General features: G+C 39.8%; 1 protein-coding gene across 1 annotated transcript; it reads left to right on the top strand.

The window, feature by feature from the left end:
- The first annotated feature begins 309 nt into the window (after positions 1–309).
- On the top strand, positions 310–1,260 carry LOC120782195. Its single transcript, XM_040114339.1, has 2 exons — positions 310–651; positions 710–1,260. Exons 1-2 carry the CDS (start codon positions 372–374, stop codon positions 997–999), a joined length of 570 nt encoding a protein of 189 aa, XP_039970273.1. The 5' UTR covers positions 310–371; the 3' UTR covers positions 1,000–1,260.
- Positions 1,261–12,187: the final 10,927 nt, after the last annotated feature.

Raw genomic sequence — 12,187 nt, 5'->3', positions numbered from 1 at the left:
GATAATTGTTGCAACTTTGAGGAGCTTAAATTAGCTAATTACACGCAAACACGTCACAAGCGTTTTTAAATTAGTTTTTTTTATCTGAAGCAGTTCTTAAAATCATAAAAGTAAACTTCGCCTAGTCATATCAGGAAAAAATATTGTAAATTATATGCGCGTGGATGTGTGTGCAGGTAATAAAAATGGTTGCGTTCTAAAAGTAATCTAAATTTTCCGACGACGGAACTATACAGATAGTAATGAATTTCTATAACAGGGCTTACCTATTTATAGTGCACAAAAGCCAAATCCATTTACATTTGCATACCAGAAAGCAGTGAGTCGCGAAGCATATTCAAATCAATTTTTATTTCTTCCCGTGGTCTAAAATGAAAGTAAGCGCGGTTGCAATTGTCATGGCAATACTTTGTACCCTGTCATCTTGTCAGGATAGCACGGCTGCCGATGAAACTGCAACTACCGTCATTTCAAGTACAACTGTCGACAGTTCAGTTGGCACAACGAGTGCCGGAGAAGCTGACGGACTTACAAATTCAAGCACTGGATCACAACCAGATCAAGTTACAACACCAGCAAGTGCACCAGCAACTGTACCAACAACCGCGGGCAGTTCGAGGGAATCGGACAAAAGTGAAACAACAACCATGAGTAAGAGTTTGAAACATATAATCACATATATCTGTATAATCTACTCCAATTCACGCAGGCTATAGTCAGTGGAAAGAAGAGACTGAAAGAAGACTAGATGAAAAATATGAAGGGATAAAAAGAGAGGATTTAGACAGGGCCATCAATGATTTGGCGAGGAATATTCAAAGCGCTCTTGCTAAACCTGGTCTATCTGGTGCCAAACAAGCAGACCTAAATTACGCCTACAATTTATTAATGAAAGCTATTGCCAACAATGACACGAGTGTTAAGAAAGCTGCCTATGACGAAGCGCTACATATACTGATCAGCGTCTTGTCTATGCTGAATGTGGCAGTGCCAGTTTGAGCTGATTTTATAATAATGTATATAAAAATACCATCACTTATGATGCAAATAGTTTATATTATAAGAGATACCTTAAGTTCTATGGTTATTTATAAAATCCGATCCAGATTTGAAACCATGGCACTATATCTTCAGTTTTTGTGCGATAGATATCAATCTATCGAGCAACAGTTCAATTTTTTTAGATTATTTGTTGTTTTACAAGTATTTGCAATGCCGTAAAACTATAGTAAATATACTTGAACGCAGAGATCCCATAAATAGTTCTTTAGGTACCAACCGGAAGGAAACGTTAGATTTTCGCGAGCTAGCATGACAAACGGATACGATGTCGAATCACCCGCCTCCCTGAAGGGCGTCACGCAAGCACCAAGTGAAGCAAGAGCTGAAAAGGTTGGGTAAAAAAAAGAAAGACCAAAATGGGTAAGTGTAAAGACAAATTGCTTAACCAGAAGAGTATACCAACAAAGAGTGTTCTTATATTAAATAAAGAAGGTGAAAATCCAAAAAAAATAGGATCGATACCGAGAGTTGAAGAGAGAAGCGAGACGCATTTGCAGACTGAAAAAGAAAGAGGACGAAATGCGTGAATATGAAGAGCTTGACATGCTGGCCGACAAGGGTAATGCTCGAAAATTCGACGAAAAAATGCGGCGACTAACAGAAGGTTGCAAGGCCGAAGCATAATCTTGTAGAACCCAAGGAAGTGATCTAGTAACCGATGCCCAGAGCATACTAAAATTATGGAGGGAACATTTCTCCAGCCTGCTGAATGGCAGTGTAAGCATAAAGACAGAAGAAGTCGAACCCGATTCCCCAATCGGTGACAATGGAGCAGATGTTCCATTGCCCGACCATGAAAAAGTTCGAAAAGCAAATACCCGTCTGAAGAAAAACAAAGCGGCAAGGGCCGATAGATTCCCGGCCGAGCTATTCAAACACGACGGCGAAGACCTGATAAGGAGCATGACTCAGCTTCTTCGAAAAACATGGTCGGACTTAATTGTGCTCTGCCACACATCCACAAAAAGGGCGAACCCACAATCTGCGCCAACTACGGTGGGATAAGCCTTGTCAACAACGCATGTAGAGTTCTATTGAGTTTATTGTGTGAAAGATTAAAACCCACCGTCAACAAACTGATTGGACCTTATCAGTGTGGCTTTGCAAATTAACAACTGACCAGATATTCACTCTGTGACAAATCTTGAAAAAGACCCATTGAAAGAGAATAGACACTCACCACCTCTACGTCAATTGCAAAAGCTACTTTCGACAGCACGAAAAGAAGCTGCCTTTAAACGGCGATGTCTGATTTTGGTATCCCCGCAAAACTAATACGGTTGTGTAAATTAACGTTGAGCACCACCAAAAGCTCCGTCAAGATCGGGAAGGACCTCTCCGAGCCGTTCGATACCAAACGAGGTTTCAGACAAGGCGACTCCTTATCGTACGATTTTTTCAACCTGCTGCAGGAGAAAATAATTCGAGCGGCAGAACTTTATCGAGCAGGTACAATCTTTTATGAGAGTGTACAGCTGCCAACGTATGCCGATGATATTAATATCATCGGCCTTAACAACCGCGCCGTTAGTTCTGCTTTCTCCAGACTGGACAAGGTAGCAATGCAAAGGGGTCTGGCAGTGAACGAGGGCAAGACGAAATATCTCCTGTCATCAAACAAACAGTTGTCGTACTCGAGACTCATGGAACCAGTGTAAACACCACCTACAATGTCAGCCTGGAAATCCAGCGCAGGATAACTCTTGCCAGGTGCTACTTCGGACTGAGTACGCAATTGAGAAGTAAAGCCCTCTCTCGACGAACAAAAACCAAACTCTATAAGTCACTCATAACTCCCGTCCTGCTTTATGGTGCAGTCGACGTTACGAGTTTTCGAGAGAAAAGTTCTGCGAAAGATTTATGTTCTTTTGCGCGTTGGCCACGGCGAATATCGCATTCGATGGAACGATGAGCTGTACGAGATATACGACGACATTGACATAGTTCAGCGAATTAAAAGACTCCACTCCGTTGGAAGGACCAGGGGAGAAGGACCTTGCTTCGCTTGGAATCTCCAATTGGCGCCACATTGCGAAAAGAAGAACGACTGGCGCGCTGTTGTTAACTCGACTATAATCGCGTAAGCAGTGTCTAGCTTAATAAAGAAGAAGAAGAACAACAGGTTAATAAATTATTGGTATTTTGTACTTATAGCCACTTGACCTCCTCCAGCTTGTTTCTGGTACTACAATTTACTGTTATTAGTCGCCAATTACGTTTGTAGACTCCGCATGGCATTCTACACTAATCGAAAGGCAAACGCATAGTGTTGCATTTCAATGCGTCTGTCGCACCGGATTGTATTGTGAGCGCGACTACTGTTCTATTGGCTCAATGTTCAAAATCCAATAACGCTGAAAGCCTCAAATCAGCTTTATCTGCTAGATGTTGTTCTTGTTACTGCAAAATAACATAGAAATCTATACCAAAAATTGCATTGTCGTTGTTGTTGTGCATATAATTGTATAAATAGTAGATTTGTGAGTGATCAGACAAATATTAAATTTGTCAAGCTTTCGGGGCAAGAGTTCATATTTGCTGATAGTGCGAGTTCCGCGCGACCTCGCTTGTCGTCCAGATTATGGCGAAATGTGGAAAATGTGAAAATGATGTCGGAATTAAGTGAAGAAATGAAATGAAACGAAAAACGGAAATAAAAATAAAAATCAGAATGAGAAAATTGCAGTTATTTGTGAAACGGAGCTGGATATCATTGTTGTTGTTGCAACAACTTCTGCATTAGTAACGGTGTAAGTGTGTCGGTGGCGCTTGCACTGTTGACATTCGTAATACCAGTGGCAGCTGCATCACCTCATATTATTTTGACAAATTGTTTTTGCACGCTACTTTTAGTGGATTTTATTTCCTGCTTGCGATTATTTTCTACACATTTTTATAGCTAAAATTTATATTACTTCCTCGCTTACTTGGCATACTTCTCTTACTTGGCTGAGTTTTTGCTGTTTGTTGCGCTTTTCTGCTTCATTTCGTATTTATGAGCGAAATTTTTCAGCGCGTGGCATTACATTCGCGTATGTTAGTGTGTGTGTTTGTGAGTGCATTATGGAGGGTCGAGGTTGCAGTTGACTTAGAGCGTGGAGCGCTCGGTTCGTGGTGGCTGCAGCGTTATGCGGCAGGTTTGCGATAAATGGAGAGAAATAAATGCAGCAGCAAAATTAAGTGGCTTTCAAGGAGTTTGCATTGTCTGCATTGTGTTTTACAGCGTGTTTTGGCAGCGAACAATAGTTATGACAGTGGATAAATGTGCGCTTAAGAATAAGCAGTGCGGGCGGCGGGTCGAGAGTTGTCCCGTATGGTTAATAAGTGCATTGGAAGGATAAGCCCGGAGCTGAACATGGACTGACACGAGTTTTCATATGTCGGGACAAGTGTGCGATCCTGAGCTTTTTTGAAGCCGAGAAAAAAACAAGTTAATACAGCGTTTTTAGGGGATCACACCCTTTATTTGTAGAAAACCAAAATTTTTCATTTCAAATAAGAATTGTATTGTGAAATATTGTTGTTTTTGGTATTACCCGTCAAATGAAATGCAGGATACCTGGAAACGTAAATTTCTTCAAAATCAGTTAAATAAAGGTTAGAGAATCTCACCTATATATAATCTATCTAAATTTGAAAGTGTAGATCGGGTGGAGCACGTGCTTTTTGGAATTACAGTTGTTCGTGAGACCCTTAAATAAAATAATCGACATTATCGTAAAGGGATAGTTGGCTTTTAAGAGCTGAACGGGTTCAATGAACAGGTAATTGATTGCGAACAATTCACAAAACTCTACTTTGTTCTCATAGAGCATTGTTTGTTTCCAAATAATAATTACAAAAAAAAAAAAATTATTGTGTAGTCGAAAAAGTATTTTCGTATTTCTAATCAAAAAAATATAAGTTGATTTTTATTATTTTAATAATGAACTTTAATGAACCCAATATGTACCATTTTGGTAGACCACTTTTTGCCATTTTTCCGCTAGAGATATTATTCCATCAGTGTAATACCTTTCTGGTTTCTCGACGAAAAACTGCGACAAGTAACTTTCACAGGCTTCTCTTGAAGCCAACTTTACTCCGTTAAATGGTTCAAAACCGTTTGGTAATGAACGTTAAGTTCCTTGGCGATGTCATCGCTGCTTAGTTGATAGTCCCGGTCAATCTTTTCCACAATTTCAACGATAGGTCCACCAGAGCATCTTTCACATCGATATTTCCAGAACGAAAGCGAGCGAATCATTCTTCTGCTACACTAATTGATATATGGGTTGCGTGACATTTTTTTCATTTTTTATACAAAAATTTCAAAATTTTGCAAATTTCTTCAGTATTTTCACTCATTTTTGAACAGCTGCAACTTTTTTCAAACTTCCCCGAATTTAATGTTTACACCCTTTCCAGCAGTATATGGTATGATGCAATGTGATTAGAAGCACTGGAGATGTACTACTGCAGGGACATTTATTGCAAAATACGAAAAGACCTTTTCGACTCCCCAAATATTTTTAAAAATTATTTTTGAATACTGACTGTTAAAATATTTTAAAATTCATTTCTGAAGATGATGTTATAAAATATTGAGACATAGAATTGGTTAAAGGACTCCCAGAGAGATTTGATTGGATTCTCAAAGGAGCGCGAAGAAGTGACTTTGCTTGGCAATTGGCCCTAAAAGTCAATTAAAGGCATCGTTGTTTCGATGTTGTCACTACCTGACGGTCCATAAACCGTACCTAAAATATTTCTCTCGAACATCTAGCAACACCCCCTTTCCACAATTCCATCGGAAGTTGCCGTAATATATGGGTCGACATTAACTTTTAGGAAGGACAGGTTGAAAAAATTTAATATGAATATATCTAGCTATGAAATGGAATTGCCGCAGCAACTATAGAATTTATTATGAAATCTTAGTACTTTAGAATCTTAATGAAATTTCGAAATTCTTAGCTGTTTGGGGTTGGTTTTGGTTTTTAACCACTTGATTTGGTCTATTCGACTGATCAATTTGAAAGGGATACGTATAAATCTACTCAATTTATGACGTTAAAAATCCCAGTGGCGTGAGTAAAGCAAGAATTCGCTCGTACCCTGCTGCTTTTGAGTGTACAGATGAAACAGTAAATAACTAGCAAGTGCCACACTGTTGAAGGCAGTGGTATTTAGTCGCCGCACATTGCATAGTTTTAGGCGCACAAAAAACAAAAGCTTCCGTCCGACTTTTTGGCGAGCATTAGTGAACTTTTCCATTAGTTGTACTACAATACAAACAACTTCGGCTGCCTTAAAAGTCTCCACGGAAGCATGCGCCTATGTGTGGTCGGCCTAAGCGAACTGTGGCTAAGCGCTGCTGTCACGCGGCAGTGAATGGTGCGCGACAAAGCGTTGCTAGTTGGAATGCGCTGGAATTGCGGTGTTCGGTATCTCTTTTTTATGAATGCGTAAATCCAAAAGAATTCTCTCTATGGGCGAGTATTTGTGTATCTGATGTGCTCGGTAATAATTTGTGTGCTGCCGAGTTTTTATTTGAGCAAAAGAATGCTATGGCAAGGGCAAAATAAATGTGCGCGGTCACAAATACCATAGAGAGGGGCTAAAACGAAAGCTATGCCTCTTTCAGGCAGTTTATTGGGCTTTTCTTGGCAAACGGCTATGTGTCATATTGCATTGCTCGACGTTTGAACGTTTTTGTTTTGTGTCTTTGTTTTTGAACTTTTTCCACAATTTCGTACTTAACAGGGTATTATAAAAGGTCAAAGTTGCTTGCGCCGGGTCAAACGCATTTAAGCTTACGCCAATATGTTGCATTTGGATGTGTATGTGAAGTATACTACATATAACTCTCCTTTTCTAGAGAACTGAATTGAATTCTTCGAATATTTATGGGAAAAAGTTCTGATTTCTGAAAGTTACATTTACCAAACATTCTCAGAAGCTAATAAAATCTTTATTGCTTGGAATATAAGACAGGCTTTGGAGTAAATATATGCAAGAATATATTTTCTTGCTTTTGAAAGCTAGCATTTTCCAAGGAAATCTGAAATGAGTTTTGGTTTGATAGAATCATATATTCTCATAAGCTTATGGAAATTTTCACTGCATAATTGACTTTGCTTCAAGTATATAATTCCAAAAAGTTGCATCCTTCTTCACACAGTGCACCGGGGCGTATGAGTAACAACCATAACAAAATGTGAAATTGCGTTAATGTGTGTGAAACGGGCATAAAAAATCTCAAAAATGGTTTAAAAATTACAAAACATAATTTCATTAAAGATCTCCATCAGTTTTCGCGGCGTACACAATGTAGCGCTCACATAAGCCCCGCACACCGGCACATGTTCACTTGAGGAGTTAAGCGCAAAGCAGCAGTGCAGGCCACTTTATTATGTTGACAGGTAATTGGAAGACACACCAACGCAGAAGCTCACACGGAGCTTCGCAAAGATGCATGACTTCGGGCAGAGTTATGTGGAGAAGTGAAAAACCGCTGTGCATTCGTGCCGGCAGATGCACTCTTAATGAGAGTAATGAAGTCGACTGACTGCAGCAAAGGTGACAACAATGTAACCAAGAAGGCTGGCTTGCGGCGGACGCATAGCCTGGTTACCGGCTTTTGGCACACCAGCTTGTGCAGCTTGTGCAGCTTGTAAATTAAGTGCGTACAGCGTGCGGAATTTGTGTTTGTGTTGATACGAGTTTGGAAGATTTATTGGCGTGACGACGGCAAATGGTTTGTAGGTGTTGCTGGCAAACGTGCAACAAAATGTGGTGGGAGTGCTTGTGAAAAAAGGGATATTTATTAGAATTGCGATTAAGAAAGTGCCATGCAGGGTTACCAAATTGCTTTTTTATATTAAGATTATCACTTTAATTATGTGGTGGCAACATTAGTTTGGACGAAATACTCTTTTCAGATTTTTGTTTATTTTGGTGATTTTTCTGTGTCTCACTTTACTAGTAAACTCGATATCAAAATAAGAAAGAATATTTGCGAAAACCTACTTCAATTACTTATGCACTTAGATATTTATTGCATCTATGACTATATTCGAGCTGTTCCAAAACAGGAGGTGGTGTAAGTCGATCCTCTTTTCACGGTTTTTTTCCAAGATTTGGCGCATGTTGGATATCTGGTCGATAGTAGATTTTTCAAGTCTAAATCCATACTGATAAGGTCCAATCAGTTTGCTGACGGTGGTCTTTAATCTTTCTCACAATATGCTCTAAAAACCTTATATGCGATGAGACAATACTTTAAATAAAACGATATGTATATATATTGCGCACCAAAAACAGTACATTAAGCGCAAATCCACACACTTCATTTTGGTATTAATCAAACAATGATTCTGTCTAGAAATCAGTGTTGCTCTTTGGAAGATATTCTCTTTTTATGTACTCGTAACCTGAACAAAATTTATGTTATCCTTATATAAAGTCAATAATGATCGAACTTTTGTTGTTGGTCATGTGTATTGCTACACAAGGGACGCTGTCAATAGGAGTCAGATGGCAGCCATAAATAAAATGTGACCCTGAAGATTATGAACTCTCAAAATCCAATTGTGTACAACAACTTAGAGACACGTGTCTACAACAGCAGCAATGTCATGAAAATAAGTGCATTTATTACACTCGTTTGTGTATGTTAAATGAGCGTCAGTACCTCAGCAGTGTGCATTTGACTCGCCTAACAAGAGAAACATTGAACAGCAATAATTTCGGCTGAAAGAAACAGACTCATTAAAACGCCAGCAGAATTTATGCACTAACGAAGCACATAAATATATATGAAGAACCGACGACTATCTTATGGAAAAATATGCGAGCCAATTGTGCCAGCAAAAGGCCATCAACAGAAATACCAGCATAATTGTATCATATACCAAACATATCCAGGCATATCCAGTCACAGATGCACTCATACACTCACGCGTTTGCCTGGCACTTCACACATAGGCACATGACGGTAGGTGGCGCCCGCCCGGCTCTCACCCACTTGCAGACTGTACTCTCTCTCCTTCGCCTCCTCGCTGCTGTTCATAATGCGACACTTGGCTTTGGCCAATGCTGCAATTGATTTCCACTTTTGTCATTGTTGCCCTGACTTTGCCGCCTTTTATTGTAGTCACACCTACCCATGTTCTCTATCGCCTCCTCCTTTCGATTCCCCGTGGACCTGCTCTCCATGGTTAATATTTATTTCTCGTAATTGTCTTTTTGTTGTTGCCTAAGCCTCCTTTCGGTTGCCTTGTGAGTCTGCGGCGCCGCACGCATGAGTGCCTGTCAACAGCTGTGGTGTAGCATTGCTATTGTTGTTGTTAGTGTTATTACCATGCGTTGTTCGCCAGTGTGCGAGTATGTGGCTGACATTTATTGGATTTGAACATTTTTGTAACGATTCTGTTTACGTTATCCCGAACAAATGTTTTCTACTTGTTTCTGATTATCCGTAAAACGAGACGCCAGCCGCTCTAGTAGGCTTTATGAGACATCGCTTCGTTCCAATTCACAACTGTACATGTGTACATACTATAAAAGACATGCAATACAAGTAACATCGGCAACTACAGTTGCGTATTCCCGGGTGTTTGTATGTTTGTCGGTGCCGGCGAAAATTTATATGCGCATAATTGAATAAAGTTATAAGTGGCACTCAACACAAATTATTTTTATTTTTACACTCCACAAGTGTACGGGAGTATGTGGAAGTGTGAGGATTTGTACTCAGGGACACATACATTCGAGCATTGGTACAAGCTTCAAACAAACTATTAAATTTGTTTTTTTGGAGTCATTTTAGTTTGAAGCGCTCAAATAAAATGTTATTTTATTTCCCAAAACTTCATACCTGTACAGTACTTTTTTAAACAAAAAACACCGAAACTTCAAATTTAGTGGGGAATGTTTATTATCATTCGAAGGGACATTCTTTTGCATTTCTTGTTTGAAGAATATCTCTTTCAAATGTTGCCAGGATTACGTCTCAGACGGTCCATCCGTTGAGTCGAATTTTCGATGGCTCGTCCGAGCATTTCGACTGGTAACTGGGGAATGACACGCGTGATGTTTTACTCCAAGGCCTGTGTCAAAAGGATTGTAGGCATAGACTTTACGATTTATATATCACCATTGGAAAAAGTGACCAACCGAACGGCCCAAAACGTGAAATAATATACTCACCGAAGTGTTCTCTCAATAAATCCAATGATTGATGCGATGTTTAAGCCAAATGCCGCCGCGATCAGGAATTTCGATTTCAGGTATCAAATAGTGGTTATCATGGCGCGATAACGTCGCCATTGACGGTTACTTTCTTACTGTCATCATTTTAGAAGAAATATGGACCAATGATTCCACCGACCCACAAATCTTATCAACACATTGTTTTTTCTAGCTGAAATGTCATCTCTTGAATCTCAACTTAACTCTTCGTCCCAACTGCGGTAATTTGGTTTGTTGACATACCCACTGAACCAGAAATGAGCCTCATCGCTGAACAAAATTTGGCTCGAAAAGGTTGGACCTTCTTGAAACTTTTCAAGAGCTCATAGAACAAAGCGATGTTGCTTGGGAAGGTCGAGCAGCTTCAGTTTTTGCACAAGCTGTATTTTGTACGCATTCAATTTAAGATCTTGACATAAAATGCGTTCCAAACATCAGCCCGAGTCGCTGCAAACGGCACCGAATCGACTCTTTACGGTCTTCATGTACATTCTCAGCTTCGGCTGCTATATTTTCTTCACTACGTGCTGAACGTGGTCCAATAATGAATGCTGAGTCTCAAGATGGGTGATGGTGTTGCGAATAGTACGTTCAGTAGATCGATTATCTGGCGCATAAGATGAGCAATGCGCGCGCATTCTTTACAAAACGTGAATTTTCGTAAAAAAGTTAACAGCTTGGCTATTGAAAAAGTAGTACTTCTGAGAAGTTCACATAAATCTTTAAATTGAAATGTGATACTCTCCGTAGGTTACTTAGTTGAAGAAATTTCGAATATATCCATTTTGTGGGCGTATCAATCCACCAATGTCATCCATTTGCAGTACCATCATACTCCAAATGTTGAGGAACACGTTTCATAAAGATGCCTCACTATTTCTCTATTTTCACTTGCACGACAAACGAACGGATGTACGAAAATTCCACTAGTCAGAGCAGTTTGCTTCAAGTCGAGTTGTAAGTCACACTTAGCAAAGCACGCACTTTTATCCGCCTAAGGTACCTTAGCTAACAAGGATGGTAAGCCAAGCAGGGAAATTAAAACAAAAGAATCAATAAAATAGCACGAAGTGAGTGCTTTATTCGTTCCTCCGGCAAACGGGAAAACGAGTCATTTTATGTCGCTGCAATCAGCAATATGTTTATGGCAACTAGTTGCAATTGTTGCGGTTTTGTTACTTTTAATTAAAAACGCAAGCACGAGCTTGTGGCAAACGCATGACAGTATAAATAACAACAACGTTTATGTAGCAGCGTTTTCAGCAAGCCACAAACTCACACACACGCGCCACAAGCACGGCAAAGGGAGCTAAGAGCTGCTTTGGGGTCGACCGTTTCTTCAACTTGTCAGGGCTTTGAGCGGCAACGAGCAGTCGCAATTATTTTCAAAAACACATGAGACGATGGGTGCTGAGGAAAAAACCTGCCTCTGGGCTGTAAACTGGCGCATGCATGTGAGTGCGAAGAGAGGCGGCGCTTGCAGCAATTACATGCGACTGCCATAGCTGGCTGAAGGAACACAATGGCAGCCGTGTAAACAATAGGAACAGCAATAAAAATGCTCATTTCCGCCACATAATGCAACTGCAGCAAATGTAGCCGTCGACAATGGCAGCCATTGGTAAATATTCGTCGACTAAAGCATATTTTTACACCATCCTCCACACATACGTATGTATATACTTTCGTACTTGTATGTGCCTGTGTGTGGGTGTGTACGTGAACATGCAACGGAAGTTGTCTTGTCAAGAACAATGACCGAATATCAATTGCTTGCAATGAATTTGATAGATAAATTCACTTCCTCTACACTGGAAAAAATATTGTGTTTAATTAGTTTTATTTAAATGCTGCTAATTTTGATTTGACTGACTGATTAAAAACTAAGCGT

Source organism: Bactrocera tryoni, chromosome 1 (assembly GCF_016617805.1).
Source record: "Bactrocera tryoni isolate S06 chromosome 1, CSIRO_BtryS06_freeze2, whole genome shotgun sequence".
Classification (NCBI taxonomy): Eukaryota; Metazoa; Arthropoda; class Insecta; order Diptera; family Tephritidae; genus Bactrocera; species Bactrocera tryoni.
Note: the sequence above shows the minus strand (reverse complement) of the source record. Positions and strands in the feature narration are given on the sequence as shown.